The following is a 22,371-nucleotide window of genomic DNA, read 5'->3' as shown; positions in this document are numbered from 1 at the left end:
AGGATATCACACTGGGCATTTAGTAAATGCAATTAGAAAACCTTCGGGATGAGAAGGTTCAAACGGAAATGGTCAAATATTACTGACCGTAGATAAAAATCTTTAAAAAAACATTAGAAGTCGCAGCCTTTACCTGTAGAGGTAAATTATAGATGTGATCAGTTACCTCATCATATTATTATTGTTGATGTTTTATAGTATATTAAAAAGACACTTCAAGTATTGTTGCAACCTTTTTTCAATGTATCGTTTGTAGAACGCAGAACTTTCTTTTTTTATTTAGCCCCTTATAAACACACCACATATAGCCTTCTCACACATATATCAAGTATCTGTATGGTATGGTGTTTCATCTTGGGGTAGACTCACCATGCATGTTCCCATCCTCTCGGAGAGACTCACTCCATGGCAATCATGTACAAAAAACATTAATGGGCTTAGTATACTCTGCAAAAATGTAGAGTAAAATATCAACATTGTGGCTGTCTTCCTTCTTTAGGTCTTACCATCTCCCACTGTTGTGCATACAATTTTATACTCCTTTCCAAAATAATGTACGGTTTTTCCAGATTTATATGAAGAGAAACGAATGGTGGAGGAGTGGATTACCCAATGTAATGGTTAACCAAATTTAGAAAAATAAACATTTGTTGACGGAACCCAGTGATTTGCCTTGCAGTATTGTTCCTGATTATTGTATGATTATTTCCCTATTGCAGACATTACTTTAATGTCACAAGAAGTAGTGTTTTATTACTTGTCAACCAGTTGCTTTAAAACCAGAGCTTATTTGGATTAAGAGAAATTTAATATAAGTACAAAATTATCTTTTAGTAAAAATATTTTCGTGCTGGATAATTGTACTTGAATCTGTTTTGGGAGTATTGGACTCCAATTTAAATGCTGAACAGATGTTAACAGGTGATTTAGAAAAATGAACTGAGATGTATCAATTCAAGAACATCGAGAACACATTTACCATAATTCACTGTTTTAAATTACGGGATTGATTTAGAAAGGAGACTGAAATAATCTCTCATCCTGTCAAAAAGGTAATACCTTAGATCCAAATTTAATTGCATCTACAGAAAAATGTAAGGAAGGTTGCACATTTTAAGAAGCCGCTTTCATCCTAGCTACATTTAATTTCATGTCACCTTTGATTGAAAGTAGGCGTACGAGGAGACCTGGTCACACTTTGAAGGTGAACGGACTTTCAAAGTCCTGAATCAAGTGTATTCCATCAATTCTGATAGGGGGAACCGAGTGGATATGTGAAAGGAGGGACGTAAAACTAAACATAAATAGATTAAAAAAAAAAAAAATATATATATATATATATATATATCAATATAAGCCAATTGTTAAAGGGACACTGTAAGCACCCTAATCACTACAACTCAATTTACTTTTAATGGTGTTTGGAGTCTTCGGGTGTATTTCCTCCAGATTTGCTTTCAGCTACGAACAGCCTGTTCTTCTTGATAGGTTGGAGATATCCTGCCGTAGAACAGAGTTTGTTTGCTACCAATTTCGCTACCACATTGAATTCTGGGCAGAATCAGATATAGTATTGGTTCTTAAAGGGTCATTTTAACTTAGTGTGAAATGAAATGTATTAGTTTCAAGTAACACTATAGCATTAGGAATAAAAGCACGTGTTCTTTATTATGGTTCCCCGTTATCTATCTACATGTGTCCCCTGCTTGATGGTTGGAAAGGTGAGATTTACTTACCTTTTAGCTCTCACTGCGCCGGTCTCCGTGATGCTGTTCACCTCCTAGAGGTGTGTCAATCCTGTGATGTGGGCATTACCATTCTACAGAACGTAATGTTTTTTTTCAGGGCTAACGGTTGTTTTAAAAAAAAAACAACAATCTATTAAATTCCTGTCTGCGGCCAATCAACATTCTGTGAGATCATCAGTTATGATGATTTATTTCCAATACAATACTTCTCATAGAGAAGCATTGGGGGAAGTGGAGCAATCGCTGTGCTCCGTCAATCCAGTGCTTATCACGGAGAAGAAATGGGCTACGCCGAATGTGAAGACTTTCGCAAAAATGAAAGCTGTTAAGGTGGCTAACGTTGCATTCAATCTGACCACCACTACAGGAATGTATGCAGCAATATGACAACATTTCAGTATCTCTGATTTTATGTTCACAATGAAAAAACGTCAAAGGTCAAATCATTACACTATGGTGAAATGGTTATAGTGCTTGTTTTTCATGTTTCCCAACAACTGCCTAACTTCCAGTGTGTCTGCAACCCCTCGTAACTATCTACTTTGTAGTTTAGCAAGAGGGAGCAATGTGAGCTGCAACACAATGGCACATATTTATTTGTATATTTTTCTCTCTCTGATCTCTGGCCAGCCACCCCCTAATCATGCTTCCCCCCCACCCCCGACTACCATGATACTTCCGGGGGCTCCTGTTGCTATATTAAGCTCTTGGCTTAAAAGACCTTCTGGCAGTAAATTAATTTAAATGGATTTCTTGTTTGCAATACAAAAATATTTTTTTTCCACAGCTCCAATTAAACCTACACAAAATGGAACTTTTAATTCCGAGCAGCCAAATTAACCTTTTATCTGCACAATGTTATTCAAACCATGTTGTTCGGCAGCTTTCTCATATTTCTAGATAATAACCAAGCATTGATCTGTTGCTAATCTGATGTAACCTTTTGTGTGTATTGATTACAGTTATATACTCAAGACATAACACTAACAATCTGTTTGACAGAATGAGAAATTTAGGTCTGGTCGGAGTCCATGATTGCTAGTTTTAAACCTGTAAATAATCCTTTTTTTTTAATACATATATATATACGTTTATGCAAATGTATTCTATTTTTGTAATTTATTTACCATCCCAGTTTTAGTTCACTTGAGTATTCAAATTGTGTGTATTCACATTTCTATGCGAACTACAAACCTAGAAACCAATGCTGACGGCAAATTCAAACACTGCAGGTTAGAAGAGGAGGCAAAATTATTGGCTTGTGGAGAATAATGCTTTATTTATAATATTTTTTTTTTATAAAGGAATACTATAGGGTCAGGAATACAAACGTGTATTCCTGACCCTATATTGTTGAAAATGCAGTTTAGGCTCGTGGCCACCCTGACAATTTTTTAAAACTCACTTTTATTCCAGCACCGTGCAGGTCCGCTGGTGCTGGCCCTGCCCACAATCTGCCTCCTTGGCTGACATCAGAAGTGATGATCTCAGCCAATCAAATGCTTTCCCATAGGATTACACACAAAAAACAAGTCCTGTGCTCAAACTCCCACTACTCTTGGGCAGCAGCAACGACCATAGTACACATCAGCCCCAATACAGAAAAAATCAAAGAAAGAAAGTTACCTGCACTCTTCCCAAATCCCTATGCATATTTAAACAAATGGAGGTTATTTAGTTACTTCAATGACCATGAGAGGGAATGCCCACATGTCCTGTCAAGGCAAACCTCTCAGGTGGGTCCTACACTAACCTTTCACCTTGCTTCCTTGAGCTTCTGGCAAAGATATATCTAATGAGACAGAGGGGGGTATTTTTATATCCACACCTACATACTAATTAACCCTTAATAGGGAACACATGGAATGGTCGGCAGCATTATAACATAGCTGTTCGATACAAAAATGAATACAAATGCAAAAAAAAAACAAATCCTGCACTCAAACTGCCACTACTCTTGGGCGGCAGCAACAACCACAGTACACATCAGCTCCAATACACACATTAAAAACCAAAGAAAAAAAGTTACCTGCGCTCTTCCCAAATCCCAATGCAGATTTAAACACATGGAGGTAATTTAGTTACTCCAATGGCAATGAGAGGGAATGTCCACCTTCCACGTCAGTCCACATGACGTGGCAGGTGGGCATTCCCTCTCATGGCCATTGGATTAACTAAAAAACCTCCATTTGTTTAAATATGCATAGGGATTTGGGAAGAGCGCAGGTAACTTTTTTTCTTTTTTCTTTCCCGTAGGATTGGCCAAGATCTTTAATCCTGATGGTCACAGTCAAGGAGGCGGGATGGGGCAGCCATATGCCCTGCTGGCCAATCAGCATCTCCTCACAGAAATGCACTAAATCAATGCATCTCTATGAGACAAGTTCAGCGTCTCCATGCAGATATTGTGCAGCACTGACCCAGGAAGCACCTCTAGTGGTCGTCTGAGTGACTTCCACTGGAGGTGTCTGTAGGCAGCAATGTAAACACTGCATTTTCTTTGAAAAGACTGTGCTTACATGAAAATGTCTGCAGGGACTGACTATACTCACCAGAACAACTACAAATAATGAAACACCCCCAGCTGTCAATCAAACAGCCAGAGCGGTTTCTACCTGCTACTGTTAATGAAAATAGCAGGCACGATCTACTTGAGTGCGCCTGCTGCTCCCCACATACTTCCTTCTCAGATCAGACCAGTGTTCCTTTTGAACGCTGTGCGGTGTGTGCATGCGCGTACACAGGGGATAGCTGCAGAGGATTCTTCCTGAGAACAGACTGAGAAATAAGGAAGGGCTTTCAAAGGCTGCAGTCATAAAAACTGCAGATTTTGCAAACTCCTTTTAGAAATACCGCCAACGAATGCATGCATGAAAAATGCGTGAATATATTCATTTATCTCTATGGGTATATCTACTAAAGAGTTTTTTTTTCTCATGGATTTTCACTGTGGACTGGTCTTTGAAATCCCTGCAAACAGTGGGGTAGAATGACAGACAGAGACAAGACACAGAGGGTACAGATATGTCTTCTGGTGAAATCATAGAGTACAGAAACCAGCAAGAATCAGCTTCTTTAAAAGCTGGGCAAAGATGCAGAATCCTGAAAAATATTTGTTTGTTTTGGGAAACCACAAACAGCTAATTAGTCAGGCCAATTAAAAGCATATAAACTGTTTTCACGTGAGATTCCAATCTTAGATTGCTTTATGTATAGATTGAAATATTCTTATTCTTAATACCAATCACAAACAAGTCTTTTCTAACATGTGTTTTTGATTGCGATACACCATCGGATAGTACATTCACCGAAGAACGGATAGCAAGGATATCAGTCTATTGTAGAATCTCTAGAACTGAAACTGTGCAATTCACTCGCGCTCTGATTGTTGTGATTTACTGCAGTAACGGGATGGAAAGCGTAACTGGTATATATACAAAAAAATAATGTGCTTTGTGCATACTGTGCAGCCCACGAGCGCCCAAGGTGTTGTTTTAGACTCTTTACTCTAGCACATTGAATTTCAATCTATTTATATGGATGGAGATATTTTTTTTTTTAAAGCAACATTATGCCATTTGAAACTTTCATAGATACCGTTTGTATCTGCATCTCTTACCGTTTATGCAGTGTGCTATTTTATATTTGTTATTTGATGAGCTATTATTTCACAGTGTCTTGCATTGTACTCCAGTGGTTCCATATCTAGCCATCACAGCAAACCAATTGAGTCATTTTCCGAATCAGTTCTTATAGGAATCCTGTTAAACACTGGAATGCAGGCATTTGTGGATAACTGGGTTGAAAATTATTGCTCTGGAACTCGCAGGGTTAGTTTCATACACCATCTCACAGATTTGAGATCCAATAGTATTATATTGTGTTGTTTCCAGACATGTATTTAATGTTTTAAAAAATGTTTTATTTTTTTTTAAGCCGTCCCGCCAAACATTGCTGATTTGAAAAATCTAGAAGTTCTCAACTTTTTCAACAACCAGATTGAAGAACTGCCGACACAGATTAGCAGCCTGCAAAAACTAAAACATCTCAATTTGGGGTACGTTGCCATGGTTTCTTTCCATCATGAATGTTATATGGAAAAAAAAAACTAAGTTAGATAGGGTTTATATGAAAATTACTGTTATGTTACATTTTCCCAGTGTGGTTTCCCAGGGGGGGAAATAAATAAATAAAAATAAAAATATATCCAAGAAAGTAGATATTGCCATATGGGCTGTCACTGGGTGCTCAGTATGCCTATCTTACCTGTTTGTTACTCCTCATTTGTCAATAGAATTACTTGTGAGCACAACTTTGCTGAATGTATATCAAGGGGGAAATTCTACTTTGCAACATTGAATCCTGATTTAACTTAAAGGGACACTAAAATCCCTGCAGGCCTTTTGCTTTAAAAACTGTGTTTTCAGAGAAAAGGCAGTGCTTACATTGCTGCCTAGGGCAACGTGCAGCACTGACGTTCAGCGTCTCTGATGAACTTTCCTCATAGAAATGCATTGTTTTGGTGCATCTATATGAGGAGATGCTGATTGGCCAGCTCAGTGTTTGGTCCTGCCCTGCCTCCTGAGATAATCAGAATTGGGAAAGCATTGGATTGGCTGAGATTGTCAATTTTGATCTCCGTGAAGGAGGCAGAGCAGTTGCAGCGCAGCAGGCCCGCGCGACGCTAAAATAAAGGAGAAGTCTGAATGTATATTGTCAGATGCATTGTAGTGGCAGTATTGTGTGAATTCAGTATATAGGTTGTGCAAATGCAGGACAAATTTGTGTGTATAGTGCAAGTTTGTTAATGCATGTGCACCAGAATTAAGATGATATGATTGTGTGAAATACCTGTGGGTGAATACTGGCGTTGTTGTTTTTTTGTTTGAACACTGCTTGTAATTTTTTTTTGTGAGCAGAGATTGGTTTGTGTGAACATGGGCTGTATTTGGGTGGATGGACAAAGGTGTGTGTGTGTGTGTGTGTGTGTACACACAGGTGTATGAATGAATGCAGGATAGCTTTTGTAAGGTGTGTGTGTCTCAATCCAAACTCAAATCAAACCCATATCTCTCCTCAACCCTTTACTTGTCTCACCATCAAGCTTACCCACATACTTGTGTTTCCCAGCTAAGTCACAAATCCCCCTCCCTAGGTTTATAGCTTGCCTTTAGCGCCTACTACTGTGGTTTCTGCTCTCTAGTCCCCACACAGCCTCAGTGTGCAGAGGGGGCAGGGATAGGATGTCACACCACAGAACTCGTTTAGGTTTATTCTGCCCCTGACATCATGCCTTCTGTGCTTTCCCTGTCTGCTCTGCTTATTATCAAAGAGGAGCAGTAGCAGCACGATAATAGATATATATAGATATTACGTATCTGCCATATAACTGCACTGCTTCCACTCTCTGCTGACTCCTAGACTTACTAAGTCAGGAAGCACAGAGCAGGCAAAAAGATTCTGGGCTAAAGGCATCCATATTCGGGTCTGTAGCTCCCACCACATCCCCCTCCCATTCCCAGAATATGTTCTAAATTGGTCTAAAAGCATTTGATCTTTGTCTTGTCTCTGCCAGTACAGGGAGTATAACGAATCCAATAAATATAGAAGTGTCTATGTATCAGTGTTTAAGAAGGCTACTAACTGGCAAGGTCATTCATTAGCGAAGATGCTTAATACATGTTATAAACTACGTTTAGCAAACTAAATCTAAATGAGAAAATTAAGGCCAAAATAGCCTGAAATTTAACTTTTCATTTTCTAAAGATTAACCCCTTAAGGACCACATTTCTGGAATAAAAGGGAATCACGACATGTGTCCTTAAGGGGTTAAAGGACCACTCTAGGCACCCAGACCACTTCAGCTTAATGAAGTGGTCTGGGTGCCAGGTCCCTCTAGGATTAACCCTTTTTTTTATAAACATAGCAGTTTCAGAGAAACTGCTATGTTTATACTGAGGGTTAATCCAGCCTCCTAAACCTCTAGTGGCTGTCTCATTGACAGCCGCTAGAGGCGCTTGCGTGCTTCTCACTGAAAATCACAGTGAGAGCACGCAAGCGTCCATAGGAAAGCATTGTAAATGCTTTCCTATGCGACCGACTGAATGCGAGCGCGGCTCCTGCCGCGCACGCGCATTCAGCCGATGACGTCGCAAGGAAGAAGGAGAGGAGGAGGAAAGCTCCCCGCCCGGCGCTGGAGAAAGAGGTAAGTTTAACCCCTTCCTCCCCTCAGAGCCCGGCGGGAGTGGGTCCCTGAGGGTGGGGGCACCCTCAGGGCACTCTAGTGCCAGGAAAACAAGTATGGTCAAATAGCTCAGTGAGCTAATGCATCATCAGTAGAATCCTTTAGGGTTGCAGGTTCAAATCCTGGCAGGGTTGACTCAGCCCTTCATCCTACCGAGGTAGAAAAAATGAGTACCATTAAATGGGTTATAGTAATATCCCCATGATGTACTTGGAAACCAGAGTAACCTGAATATACATTTCCTGGTTAAATACTTTGTTTTTATTATTATTATTATTATTATTTAGAGTTTAGTTATTAACCCAGAACTTGTTCACCACCAGTGAGATGTCTACTTGATTGGTCTCATTACCATTCTAGTGGCGTAACAAGGTAACTCACGACAGTAGTTATGCTTCCCCTTTAACTGCTGCAGTACTGCGTCCTTTAAAGAACTAGAGTTAGGTTCTTTTTTTTAAATCTTAATTATAATATAGTTAATTTTCATGGTAAGTTTGTACTCCTGATGCCTGTTGCTTGATTGGTTTTGGCATGGCATAGATTTGGATTTTGAAGTATCCATTTAGACACAAGACTTCTAGGTAGACTCTGGGGAGCAATCAATCTGTCAGCAGTCTTGGGCTAATGATTTTAGACATCATTCAATTAGAATACACAAAGGATGCTTCTCAAGTGCTGGGACTTAATGACTTGGATAAATACTATACTCTCAAAATGTGATACACTGGGTCTTGTTTTTTATATTTTGTTTTACGAATCCCAAGGCAAATTAATGTAGAAAAAGAACGTATATATATTCTGAAATAGTTTTGTTCACATTTTTAAACCATTTCTTTAACATTTAATTGCCACATTAAAAAAAAACAACATAATGATGACTTAAATCTGTGAAAAATATAACGAAACATATGCATTTTGTTTAAAAAGATGTAAACTATACAAATTTTACTCAGTTTTTTTACGGCTAAACAATATATTTTTACATCAGAGACCCAATGTGTTCTATTCATGTAGGAGCATAGAAATATACTGCATATTAAAGGGACTCTAGTCACCAGAACAACTACAGCTTAATGTAGTTGTTCTGGTGAGTATAATAGCTCGCTTCAGGCTTTTTTCATGCAAACATTGCCTTTTCAGAAAAAAGGCAGTGTTTACACTCTCTCTAGGGACACCTTCAAGTGGCCACTGGAGGTGCTTCCTGGGTTAGTGCCGCCAAAAAAGCAACTATGGGAAAGCATTGGATTGGCTAAAAATCGGCCATTTCGATGATGTCACAAAGGGGGCGGAGCCAGTGCAGGCAGACCCGCGTGGCGCTGAAAATAAGGTGAGTTTTAAATTTTTATAGGGGGGCTAAGCAAGGGCAAGCCACCTCAATGGTGGGTTTAGCACTATAGGGTCAGGAATAAATGTTTGTGTTCCTGACCCTATAGTGTTCCTTTAATGTATATTCAGTATGATTTACAAATAACCAGTCTAGATAAACACATTTTAATGATATTAGAGTTTAGACACAGATTTTTGCAGAGTAGTGTAACATTTTGTTAGGTGTAGGGCTATGGTGCACTAACCGTATAAACGATCTGTGTTTAACCTACCAGCCAACAATTTCATTTAACTATAGCATGGCTATTTTTTTATGTTTATTTCCCAGCATGAACAGGTTAAACACATTACCTAGAGGATTTGGTTCACTTCCTGCTCTAGAAGTACTTGATTTGACGTACAACAATTTGAATGAGAGTTCTTTGTCTGGAAATTTTTTCTATCTAAGTAAGTAAATTTACCAGTATACTTTCCATTCAGCGGCACTTTAAGCACCATAACCACTCCAGCTCTATACTGTTGTATATATCCACGGTGTTGATGCTATAGACCTGTGGTTCCCAACCCAGTCCTCAAGTACCCCCCAGTTCTATTTAACAGGATAATCCCTAAATCCTGGACTGGGTTGGGAACCGCTGCTATAGAAGCATATTGAAACTGTCTCAAAGTGCTTATTTAGCGCTGTGCCTCTGCATTGCACCTGTTTTTATCTTGATAATCTTATTCATTTATATATTTGCTGTTGATTTTTCAAACGTTGTGTGCTTGATACAGATTTTATTTAATTCCGAAATCCATAAGCTAATGATAATATTAAAATATAGACGGTAATAAATATATATACACACACACACACACACACACACACACACACACATATAATATCAATAAAAAATGTTATGTAGATTACATTTATAAACGTTGCTCAAACTTGCAATTTTAACGCTACAGTTTCAGTATTTCGATACTACAATCTGTGCAATGCAAATAGGTCTATAAACACCAATAGCAGTGTGTAAAACATCAGAGAATGTGGCAAAAAAAATCAAACAACAATTTACTACATCATAAACTGTTAATTGTGTCACGGCTTCGGATATGGATGTTTTCCTCGCTGTACAAACCGGACAATAAAGCCACTAAATCTGCGTTTGACCTGCTTGTTATTATTGTGAGCCCTGGGTATGTCAAAGGCTTTTCACTAAGTCAGAGTTATTAATCAGAGCTGACTCGCTTTTATTGATCAGTACTGGAGCTGTTGGACTCTACGCCACCCTGTTTATATATTGCTGTTTAATTTGCAGCCACCCTGCGTGCTCTCTATCTAAGTGACAACGATTTTGAAACCCTGCCGCCAGATATTGGGAAACTCACAAAGTTGCAGATCGTAAGTAATTTATCTAAATTCCTGGAAAATCAATTCTCTTTCACGCTCCTTGTAATGGTAGAATCTAGTCAATTTGCGATGTAGTATGGTTTATTTTATAGAAAGAAGCTACTGAAACCATTGCTGCTACTTGCTCATCAGTGCAAACTTGTAAATAAATTGAAAATTCAGAGGGAAGGCCAGAAAAAAAAACATTTTATATATATGTATATGTGTTTATATGTAGATTATCTTATGTAAGTTTCTCTCTCTCTATATGTGCATTTATATATATATATATATTATTACACATTGACTGTATCTGGGCTTCCAATCCCCCACGCCCCATTTTTAAAATGTATTTTATTTATTTATTTTGCAGATCAGTCTTCGGGATAATGATCTTATATCATTACCTAAAGAGATAGGCGAACTGACACAGCTTAAAGAACTTCACATCCAAGGGAACAGATTGACTGTTCTGCCCCCAGAACTAGGTACGTTTAAATTGCACCAACTATTCTCTGAGTACCTGTCATTATAAGCAAAACTCCTCATCTGATTAGAAAGATATTACTTGGCAGCTACTTTCTTATTCATCAGTACTGTAGGTAAATATGCTATTGTACAAAGGTGTCTCTGAGATTACCAGTCTCACAACCTTAAACTTACCTCTGTATCTCCGAGTATGTCACCTTTTGACTGATGGCGCCTTTCTTTGTGATTGCACCAAGGAGGGTTGTTGTTTTTTGTTTTTGTTTTTTCTTATATGGAGCGTTTACTTTCTCGTAAATTATCACCAACTCCCAAGTAAATAAGATCCAGAGAGTTAACAAGGTAGATTCGTAGGAAATTAAGAAAGGATGCCCTGAAAAATATGTTTAGTATATTTTATTCAGATTACAAATAGCGTGCTGCTTAGCTAGTAAAGTTACTGTATTATTATAATATCTGTGTAGTGCAAAAAAAAAGTGTTTGGCTGATGGTGATCCTGTTATAAAGAACTGTGTGATTTAGGGGTTTTGGATGCAAGAAGGTTTTTAGATTCGCCTTCATCTGAGCACAACCCCTGACGTATCAGCATGGCGTTTATATTGGCATTTAGTTTAGCATTTTCTTGCCCCATACCTGCACTCTTTCTGTACTTTCACTTATATTATGTTGTGTATTGGTATAGGTCAGGTGTAGCCTCCAGCAATCCAGATGTTGTGGACTACATCTTCTCCGATGCTTTGCCAGCATTGGGGCTGTAAGAGCATCATGGGAGATGTAGTCCACAACATCTGGAATGACAAAGGTTGCATATCCTTGGTATGGGTACTGGGCACCCTGTATGGAAAACAAAAGCAATGGAAGCAGTTTTAACATGTTGATGACTACTCATAGACTTCTGTTTGCTAACTTAGTCTATCTGGTGACAACGACACCCATTTACCCTTTGGCTTCTAGCAGGGAAGCACGTCCCATCCTTAATCAAAGATTCCTCAAATGAGGTGAGACGTGTGCAATGCTTTCAGATTTCAGTGACGATACTGGCAGTAAAATGGTTTGTGAAATTTGAATTGTGATCATATTTATAATTGTTGCACAATATTGGCCTAAAGTCATAAAACATTATTGATTAGTTGCCAAAGCCAATGATTGTAGTGTTTTTCATTGCTAATAGAGAATTCCATATTCTCTAGAGGTCTGTAGTCCAAAATAAGAAAATAACTAGCTTATTTTATACTCTAAATATATTTATCCAAAGTTTTCATGAATGAACATGTGTGTGTGTATCATATATAAGAAAAAATTATATATGTTATATATAGAGAGAGAGATCTATATTGAAATATAGTTATGTTCTAATCCAAGAGAAAGCTTTTGTTATTTAACTCTACGGATTTGAGATGTTTTGGGTAAAACCAAAGGAACAGATCTGATATTATTTTCATGCCTGTGAGACACATAAATCATGATTTTTCTAACCACTAAGTTGCAGCCAGAGATATAAATCACTAAAGAATCACTAAAGCTGTCTTTTTCTGTATTTTCACCGTTTTAACAATTAGAATGGTGCTGGAGCAGAAGCAAAGAATGATGCGAAGGATTCCAATATTCAGACAGATACAGTTAGCGTGATCCACCCTGTTCACTAGCAATATTTGGGAATGGCATTTGAAATAATGTGGCTGCATGGAGCTAGCATTGCTGTTGTGAAAATGAAGCTTATTCAGAGCTTTAGAAATGCCAAATTTCAGCGTTGACAGGACTAATAAATCCCTTTTTTTATTTTTCAAGATAGCGGTTTGCAGGAATCAAATAGCTGCATAATAGAGTGTGACATTCTTGATCCACTGTGAAACATCCACTTTCCATTAAATTTTATTTTGCTCATTGTGCACCGTTTGGAACTGCATCATCTGAGAACAATGAATTTCCCAGGGAAGTGATGTTCGCTTTGATGCATCTCTCCAAAGCACTGCTGGGAACATTGATTGGAGTAAACTGACAGGTGGGGGAAAAAAAATGACTATTTAGTACAAGTTGTTTATTCCCTCAAATAATTTTGCGGAGAATGACACACGGGAGCACAGATTTAAAGTTAATGAGATTTTGCCCTTTTTTTTTTTGTCCTGGAAAAGCATCAAAAGTTTACTTCTTCAGCTGAAAGCGTATCAAAATCTCATGTACATCAATCCCAGAGAGAACAGTGGGATGAAATGGATTGAACAGAGGTGACCTCCGTATGCAATAAAGTCACAGCAGCTCAGATAGCCGTCAGCCTATTCATTGTAATTCATATTTTCCTCCATTTATGGTCATTCTCAAAATGCAGGTACACTGCTATTATTCTTCTGAGTTGTGCTAAAACACCGTTCAGTGCTACAGGCTCATGCAGGTATTACCCCCAAGAAACTATATATCCAGTTTAGATGTGTGACAAATTTAATGCTTGCATTTCTTGTGTGTCTTTATGTAGTTTTTATTTTAGGATTTTATGTCTGTCTGTCTATCTTCCCTAGATGTTCTCCTAACCAGCTATGTAGCTTATATGTGGCACGGAAAAAAAATAGCAAATACACATTCATAAAATGACACGTAACAGTGGAACAGTGTGGTTGTCTGGGTTTCATGCAGTTGTATTGTGGACTATCAAAGCAGCACTGTCACCGTCTGGGGACTTTTCTGAATTTGCATCGCCGCTGGGGTGGGCAGGCAAAGGTGAATTCTACTTACCTGAATCTGTCCCTTGCTGGTGCCGCCAACTTCTCCTGGTAGGTCCTTTTCATGTGCGCCAGAGTACAGTTGTGGTCTATGGAGGATCCCGCGAGACAGCAGGATCCTCCATAGATAAGCCATTTCTCTGCAGCAGTCACTGGTGATGGCTGGTGGGGTTGACACTTCTAGATAGTGATAGCGCCGCCCATTGTCTTGAAGTGTCTGACGTAGGAAATATACAGAGACAAATTAGTCCCTACTTTATCTCAGTATATCTCTTGACTGGGTTGGACTTTCAGTGAGCCTGCAATTCTCTTCGGCTTAGCGATTCGGTGGGTCCGATCTTGTAGCATCTCTTGTGGCATGCCACAAATTCATAGAAATCCGCAGGCTTAACTGCTGCTGGGATTCCCCGGAGACAAATATTATGTCTTCTTCTCCTGTTTTCTATGTCCAACAGTTTGAGCTCCATATGAGATAACTTGGTTTCAAAGGCTGTATACACATCTGCCAGGGAATTGTGTGTATCTATAATTTCCTCCGCTTTCTCATCCAGATGAGCTGTCCTCTCCTTTATAGCCTATATATCATTCCTAATATAAGCTGCAATCTGGTGTAAGTCAGCTAATAAAGTGTATTTGTAAGAGTTTAACATTATTTGAATTGAGCTGTCAGTAGAAGGGGCTGTGTGGACCCTAGATGTAGAGATGTTGCTTTGGAATGAGCTCGAGGGTAGGGATAGTGGGAAAGTCTGGAAGGTGCCCTCTTTGGCCTTCGCAATCAACGGGAAGAATGCCTCTATTTGAAGCAAAGGGGCTTAATTTTGTTTTTTTCTGAACGATTGGTACCCTGCATGATTGGTACTTGCTGTATGTATTTCACTTTGGGCTGATTTGGGGTTATAATGCTGACGTAATCAAGATGTTTGCGCTGGGACACAGAGAAGCTCTCCTTTTAACACAACCATCTCCATCGGCTGCTGGCCATACCCTTGACGGTGGGGCTGTTTTGAGAAAGTTTAAGTGACTTTCGAATAACAATTTTTGCAACTAAAATGTAATTTAAAGCAATATATCTTGACAGACTGATTATTAAGCATGTTTATTGTAGTTTAAAGACGCATTGTTGTGAATATGTTGCTGTGGAACTCTGTTATACACTCAGGCACTACAACAATGTGGTGCTCCTAGACATTCGTAAAGAAAGGAGAAGCAGAGGAATTAGGGTCTAAAATAGAGACTGCATCTTCTAAACAGGGACACTTGGGACATATGGTTCCAGGATAGACGTAAAGTTATTCACTAAATAAACTACCCTAATAAAGACTGGACATATTTCATTTTAAATTCATTTTTTTTTTTTGTAAATATAATTTTTATTATTTTTGGAATAAGTAATGTCAAACGTAGAAATTCAACATGGAGACTCGCAGGTCTCTAGCTCACACATGTACACATGGGCACGCAGGCCCGTTTATCGTCTGTTCTTAATTTTGGCTCGCAGGCCTCAAGTGATCTCCATAAGTAAAGTGTTAAGAGAGAGACAGACCGGTCTCATTTAGATAGCATTATGCTCAACATAGCTAGACATTTCAAATCTCTAGAACAGTAGCATATAGGAAAACCTTTACCACCCCTGGCTTGGTAAACACTCTGCTCCAAGATGTTTGTGGAACAGCTATTTTCGCGTGGCTTGGCCGTGTCTGTCCCTGCCTCCTCTGTGCCCTCTCAGAGTGTCTGGTTAGGGGCGTCAGTTAGCGCCAGCTTGCCTATGGCAACTGTTACCTATGCTAGCTTCTAGTTCGGTCTGCTACTCCCGTCAGGCCCGTCTGTTATTTCTAGGTCGTAGACTTGGTCCTTCTTGGTCGGGGTGTGTAGGAGAGGTCGAGGGTAGAGGGTTGGGGTCATGGAATTAGGGGGGTGTCGGGTGCGTCTGTAGTCCCTTATGGTTCGTTCCTGTCTATCAGTCTCAAGCGGTCCGTAAAGTCTGGTTTTGAGGTCTGTAATATCCAGTGTGTCCACGTGTTAAAATATGTCTGTTGTGTGTTTGCTGCTGTGTGTTGGAATTCCTCTAGGATTCGGAGGTCTTCCATATGGGCGAACCAAGTGGTCAGTGGTGGGGTTGTGGTTTGTTTCCAATATTTTGGGATGATGGATTTGGCCGTGTTCAGTATTCGTATGGACAGCGATTTTTTGTATGCGGATCTCGGCATCTTAGTATGGTGCAGGAGCATTTCTGCGGGCTTGAAGGGGGGTGGGTCATCTGAGAACAGTTGTAGCATCTTGTGGATTCCCTGCCAGAACGGGATGATTCCCTTGCATTCCCACCAAATGTGCAGGTGTGTGCCCCTCTCCGCTTCACATCTCCAGCATTGTGGAGAGTGTGTCGGGGAGATCGCGTGTAGAGTCGTTGGCGTGCGGTACCAGTGTGTCATGATTTTGTATGCCGTGTCCTGAGTCTTGCTATAGCTAGCGCAGTGGTGTGTGAGGTAGCAGATTTTTCCCCATGCCGCTTCGTCAAGTGTGTGCCCTAGTGCCTCTTCCCATTTTCCCATGAAGCCTGGTGTGGTCGTTGGTGTGTGAGTCAGTAGTAGGTTGTATAGAAAAGAGACTCCATGTGCCAATGGTTGGGGTTCTAGGCATTCCCTTTCGAATGCCGTTGGGGTTCTCGTGAGCGATGTGCCTTGAGGGAGTGTGGCAATGTAATGGCGTAGCTGTCGGTATTTGAGTTGCGTCAGGAATGTGATTGGTGCTTCTCCCCTAAGCTCCCTCAGGGTTTTAATGCCGTCGGGTCTAGAGATATGTCTGAGCCTGGGTAAGGGGTTTGGAATTATGGCCCTGAAAGCTTTCGGGTCTTGACCTGGGGGGAACTCAGGGTTGTATGTCAGAGGCAGCATGGGTGAGGGGTGCGTTGACAGATTGTGTTTTCCCTTCGCCCTCTGCCATTCCTGGAGGGTGGCCCTCACATATTGTGATTGTGTTAGCGTCTTACTCCCTGATCCTGGTGGTATCCATGGTATTATCGCTGTCGGTATCCCTGCCTCTCCCTCCTCTGCTTGCTTCCAGAGCTTGTGTACCCCCTCCTTGGACCATTCCAGTATCCGCAGGAGGTGGCAGGCTCTATAATACAAGTGGAAATCCGGGAGGGCTAGACCGCCTCTGTTTTTGGGAAGTGTAAGTGTGTTGTGGCTTATCCTGGGTCTTTTCCCGTCCCACACGTATCTGCCCAGAGCGGAGCGTAATGTGGTGAAGAATGTGCGAGGAACTGTTATGGGGATGGTCTGGAACAGATACAGCAGGCGTGGTAAGAAGTTCATCTTGACCACCTGTATTCTGCCCAGCCAGGAGATGTGTGGGTATGCCCATTCCCTCATGTCTGCGTGTAGCTGTGCATGCATCGGTGTAAAGTTCTCCCCGTACATGTCCCCTGCCTTTCTGGTTAGCCAGATGCCCAGATATCGGATCTTGTGTGCTGCCCACCTAAAGGTGTAGCTTTGTCGCATGTGTGTTGTCCTGTGTTCCGGTATGCTGATGTTAAGTATGGATGATTTTGTGTTGTTGATTTTTAAATTAGATATGGCCCCGAAGTCATGTAGTGCCTTCAAGATGTTGGGGAGAGAAACCTCCGGGTTCGATATGTAAAATAGCATGTCGTCTGCATATGCCGCGATTTTGTGGTGGGTCTTTCCCACCGTCACCCCTGTGATGTCTGGGTTTGTCCTGATGGCCTGTAAGAGTGGTTCCAGTGCGAGGACGAAAAGCAATGGGGATAGGGGGCAGCCTTGACGGGTGCCATTTCGAATTTTGAATGCCGTTGTCAGTGCCCCGTTCACCACTACCTGTGCGGATGGTTGTGTGTATAGGGCCTCTATCCAGCCTCTAATTCTGGGGCCCATGCCGGTGTGTGCTAGTGTTCTAAACATGTATGACCATCCGACTCTGTCGAAGGCCTTCTCCGCGTCCGTGGACAGCAGGAGGAGGCCCCCGTGAGCGTGTTTCTGGCTGTGTATCAGAGTGAGGGTGCGCATAGTGTTGTCCCGTGCCTCTCTCCCCGACACGAACCCCACCTGGTCCGGGTGTACCAGGCAGGGCACGTGTGGTTGCAGTCTGTTGGCCAGTATTTTGGCCAGAAATTTAAGGTCACAGTTGATGAGAGAGATGGGTCGGTAGTTTCCGCAGTGGTCCCCATCTCTACCCTCTTTTGGGAGGATGGTGATGTGAGCTGCGAGTGATTGTTTGGGGAAGTGGTGTCCCGCCCTGATAGCGTTGTATGTGTCTACTAGGGGGGTGTAGAGTATGTCCGCAAATGTTTTGTAGTAGCTCCGGGGTAAGCCGTCGGGGCCTGGGCTTTTGCCCGGTTTCGTCTGTTTTATTGCGAGGGCCAATTCTTCCAGCGTGATCTCCTCTTCTAGGAGGTCTGCGGTGTTTTTGTCTAGTGAGGGTAGGTCTTGTGTAGTGAGATAGTCATTTATTTTATTCGTCAGGCGTTCGTCGGCAGCCTGTGTCGGTGGGCGGGGCAGGTCGTATAGGTTGGCATAGTATGTTTTAATTATGTCTTCGTGGGTAGTCGGTGTAGTGTGCCTTTTTCGTCTCTAATGCGCTCTATATATGTCTGCTGTCTGCGTTTTGCTAGCATCCTAGCGAGTAGTTTGCCACTTTTGTCACCATGTAGTGCAAAGAACGCTTTGTGTCGCAATGCGTCCCTGAGATGTCTCTTCAGTAGGAGTTGGGTCAGTGCCCTGCGAAGTGTAAGAAGTTTGTCTTGTAGTGCGTGTGATTGGGTGCCCTTGTTTTGTGTGTCTATCTCCTGGATTTCGGTGAGTATTGCGGATATCTCCGCTTCCCTTCGCTTTTTCAGCAAGGCAAGTTGGCTATAGATCATCCCCTGCCTCCAGTTATTCCCAGTTACCCTAGCTCGTGGTGATAGGTGTCCTTGTGCCCTGCCAGCTCTTCCGTGCTCTGGATGGGTATCTTGAGTGGTCTGGGCATGTGTTGGAGCCTGTGTGCGAGGTGGTCCGCATGGGGTGACCTACGGTCCCCTTTCCTGTGTATCTGCTCTCTAGGCTTTACGGAATGTCCCCCCCTCCTCCCTCCTCTAACCTCCTCCTCTACGGGCCGATAGCGGCCCTGTCAGTTCCCGAGTGAGCCGGGCCCACGCCTCTCCCGCCCGCTCCTGCTGGGGTCATCACGGGTCCGGTGTAGGAGAAGCGTTTGCCCAGCCCAGTCGGCCTCATCTTGTGCCCGTCTCCCTCCCGGCCCTTGCGTTATCTGTTACCTTTTGGCTGTACCTGCCCACCCTTCAACCCCCACCCCCTCCCCAGGTGGTTTAGCCAGTCCTGTGTTAAGAGTCCAGCATATACTTGCGAGTCTTTCAGTATGGGCGCCGTCTCGGTTGTGGCCGGGGGCGGTAGTCCTGTGATATATCGAATGATTTGCAAAGTCCGGGCCGCACCCGGGGTTTCGTAGTTCCGAAGGCGGGTGTCTCCGAAGGAGGGGTTTCAAAGTTCTAGATAGAACATTAGGTATAATCCATAAGGTGGGCATTCCTCGTGTCCAGGTATGGGGAGTCCGTGTGAGTTGTGATAGTCCGTTTCTGGTTAGGATTCTGCTATTGTGTCAGGGGAGTCTCTACTGGTGGTGGTCGGCCGGTGTCGTCCGCCATCTTGGCGTGTGTCGTCTGTCCCCTCAAAGTTGGGCCCCCGAGGGCCTCAGCGCCTGTTGCCGCGTAGTTCTCCGGGTCTGCGTACTCTGTGGTTGGGGTGGAGCCCCTCGAGCAGGCGTGTATGGTGCTAGCGGGTCCGGCCACTGTAAGGGTGCCGGCGTGATATGGAGTTCTGCTGCTAGGGCAGTCAGGTCTTGTCTGTCCTTCATCAGGAAGGGGCCGTTTGGTGTCTGTACTTGTAGCCCCGTGGGGAAGCACCAGCGGTAGCGCAGCTTATTTGCTTGTAATTGTTTGGTGAAGGGGCGTAATGCTCGCCTGTAAGCCAGCGTGGCTGGTGCCAAGTCGGGAAAAAGTTGTACCTCGGTGCTGCGTTCCTGGCCTTTCTGAGTATGTCCTCCTTGAGTTGGTAGCTCATCAAACAGCATATGATGTCGCGCGGTGGGGTCCCTTCCGGACCTTTGGGCCGTAGAGCCCTATGTGCCCTTATAAAGTCAATGGGATCATGGTGTGTGCGGCCCAGTATGGAATTGAAAAGGCCGGTCAGCGTGGTCTGCACTGGGGCGGAGTTGTCTGCTTCCTCCGGGATCCCCCGGACTCTGATATTCTGCCTCCTGCCACGATTGTCCAGGTCTTCCATATGGCCCGCCATTTGCTGTAGTTGGAGGGTGTGGAGTCGTAGCGTGTCCGTGTTCGCAGACTGCGCCGCTGACATGTGGTCGCAGTCCGCCTCCACTTGGGCGACCCGCTGGTGTAGGCCTCGGATTTCCTCCTTGAGCGTTTGAAGCTCCGTTGAGATGGAGGTGCGGAGTTCCGAGTTGGCCGCTTTTAGGTCGGCTTTTGTGGGTAAGTTGCGTAGCATTTCCATCCAGTCTGAGTGATGGGTGGCTGGATTGGCAGGCAGGTTGTCCGCCATGATCCCGTCTCCGTTTGGCGTGAGTGGGAGCGGGTCCTCTGGGGCCGTTTGGCTCGTGTAGGCCTGAGGGTCTGCGTCCGCTTGTGCGGTCAAGAATTGCCTCATGGAGGGGTTTTGAGACCTCCTGGAGGTATCCGCTTGTTTAGGGGGTTGAGAGGGTCGATTTGTCTTGCCCATTTTCGGGGTGAAAGTGTGCTTTAGGCGGTGATTTAGCGGAGCCGTACAGGGAGCTCTAGGTCTATGCTGCCATCTTCTTCAGCGTCCAGGCCACGCCCCCCTCTTAAATTCATTTTGAGTTGTCTACTTTTGCAAATGGTATGCCATGATGAGGTTCATTTTCATTCCTAGGTTGCCAGACGGTCTTAAAGGCCACATAGGCCCAGCAAAACAATCTGGCAAATTTCACTGTATAAAAACGGAAAACCCTATATTTGACCCTGCACGTTTCCAAAACCCTGTTGTACTCGTGTGACCGTTAAACACAAATATGTGTATTTTATTGCAGTAAAAGCTAACCATATTATGACATTCACAGTTAATATGCCATGCAGAACTAAGAAAATAACATATCTTAATTTCTCATACTTTTAGATTGTATTTACCGGTATATTACATTGTACAGTATAAATATTTGATGAAAAGGCAGTGTTTACATTACAAATAGAAGAAACCCACAGCATACCATTTCATGCAAAAAATATATATTAAATAAGATACAATATATCATGTCATAAGTGTACAATCAAAAGTGCAATAAAGATGGGGCGGAGCCTAACACCGCACTGGCGCAGACGCCATTTCTCCGAGCTCCAAGAATTCTTACCCTAATCTGTGGTAAATCACGAACATCTTTCTGAATAACTGGCAACCCGACACACCATCACCTACAGAACATCTTGCAGATATTGCAGACAACAGAGACATCACTGGAGGGCTCTGGCTGTGGAATACTTTCAGTCCGGAGGACCAGGCACCCGGCACACATAACGAAGGTGAGATGGGACGCAGATTGCAAAAACCGCCCCCACTCACCTCCAAGCCACAGCGTGATATAGGCCAAATGCTTCAAACGCCTAACGCAGCACGGGCCCCGACCTACCAAGAGGCCTCACCACTGCCATCGGACAATGGGGACCCAACCCACATGACAGCCCTCAATCGAGCCCCTGACCTCAAGAGCTCCCTCAGGGCATGCAGGACTGTACATCAGCTTCAAAAGTGACATACAAGCCATGCTGACAGGTCTACAGCAGTTAGGAAGATGTGGGAAGTGGATCTGGCGGTACTTACTACCAAAGTGCAAGCGGTGACCGCACGCACTCAAGCGACCAAGGACGAAGTAAAAGACCTGAGACAGGGCACAGGCACGGGACACAGGCCAATATGGCGAGACAAGTAAACGTACTTGACAACAGGGGCAGGCGCAAGAACATCAAAATCAGAGTGATCAAGGAGTCGATACCGCTGGAAGAGCTAACTCACTTTATCATATGCCTAGTGGCTGCAGTGTTGCAAGTGAGACAGACCCAGAGAGAAGAGAAGTGCCACGACCTGAGCCAACTCCCATCGGCTACAGCTGTTTCTCTATATGATCATAATTATATGTTAAAGTACCTTATTCTCCAGCCATGTTTAACCCTGTTATTTCACCTGTTAAATAGTTAATTGCACTTCACAGGTTTAATGCCTTTGAGACTAGAGCAATGCACCTCTAAAACACGCTCTTTTTCTCTGGTGACATAACCCCATGGTAACAGGGTACATCTTGCATAGGTGCCCACCTCCCTAAACCCGCACCAAGCAAATAAATAGAGATGCTATCCCTATGGTTGCACCCTAACGGCTCAGCTAGGCTGTGAAACCCTGCCAAGCTTCTACTCAACTAGACTTACACTGCTAGTATTCCACA

General features: G+C 42.7%; 1 protein-coding gene across 3 annotated transcripts in view; it reads left to right on the top strand.

The window, feature by feature from the left end:
* The window catches only part of RSU1 (Ras suppressor protein 1), a 133,522-nt gene that overhangs the window by 22,114 nt on the left and 89,037 nt on the right, over positions 1–22,371 (top strand). For all 3 annotated transcript variants that reach the window (XM_063450775.1, XM_063450776.1, XM_063450774.1), the window contains exons 4-7: positions 5,685–5,805; positions 9,647–9,765; positions 10,623–10,705; positions 11,067–11,181. In XM_063450775.1, coding sequence (XP_063306845.1) covers positions 5,685–5,805; positions 9,647–9,765; positions 10,623–10,705; positions 11,067–11,181 — 438 coding nt within the window. The remainder of the gene's footprint in view (positions 1–5,684; positions 5,806–9,646; positions 9,766–10,622; positions 10,706–11,066; positions 11,182–22,371) is intronic.

The sequence above is a fragment of the Pelobates fuscus genome, chromosome 4 (assembly GCF_036172605.1).
Source record: "Pelobates fuscus isolate aPelFus1 chromosome 4, aPelFus1.pri, whole genome shotgun sequence".
NCBI lineage: Eukaryota > Metazoa > Chordata > Amphibia > Anura > Pelobatidae > Pelobates > Pelobates fuscus.
The sequence above is the reverse complement of the archived record's forward strand: the minus strand, read 5'-3'. Positions and strand labels throughout refer to the sequence as shown.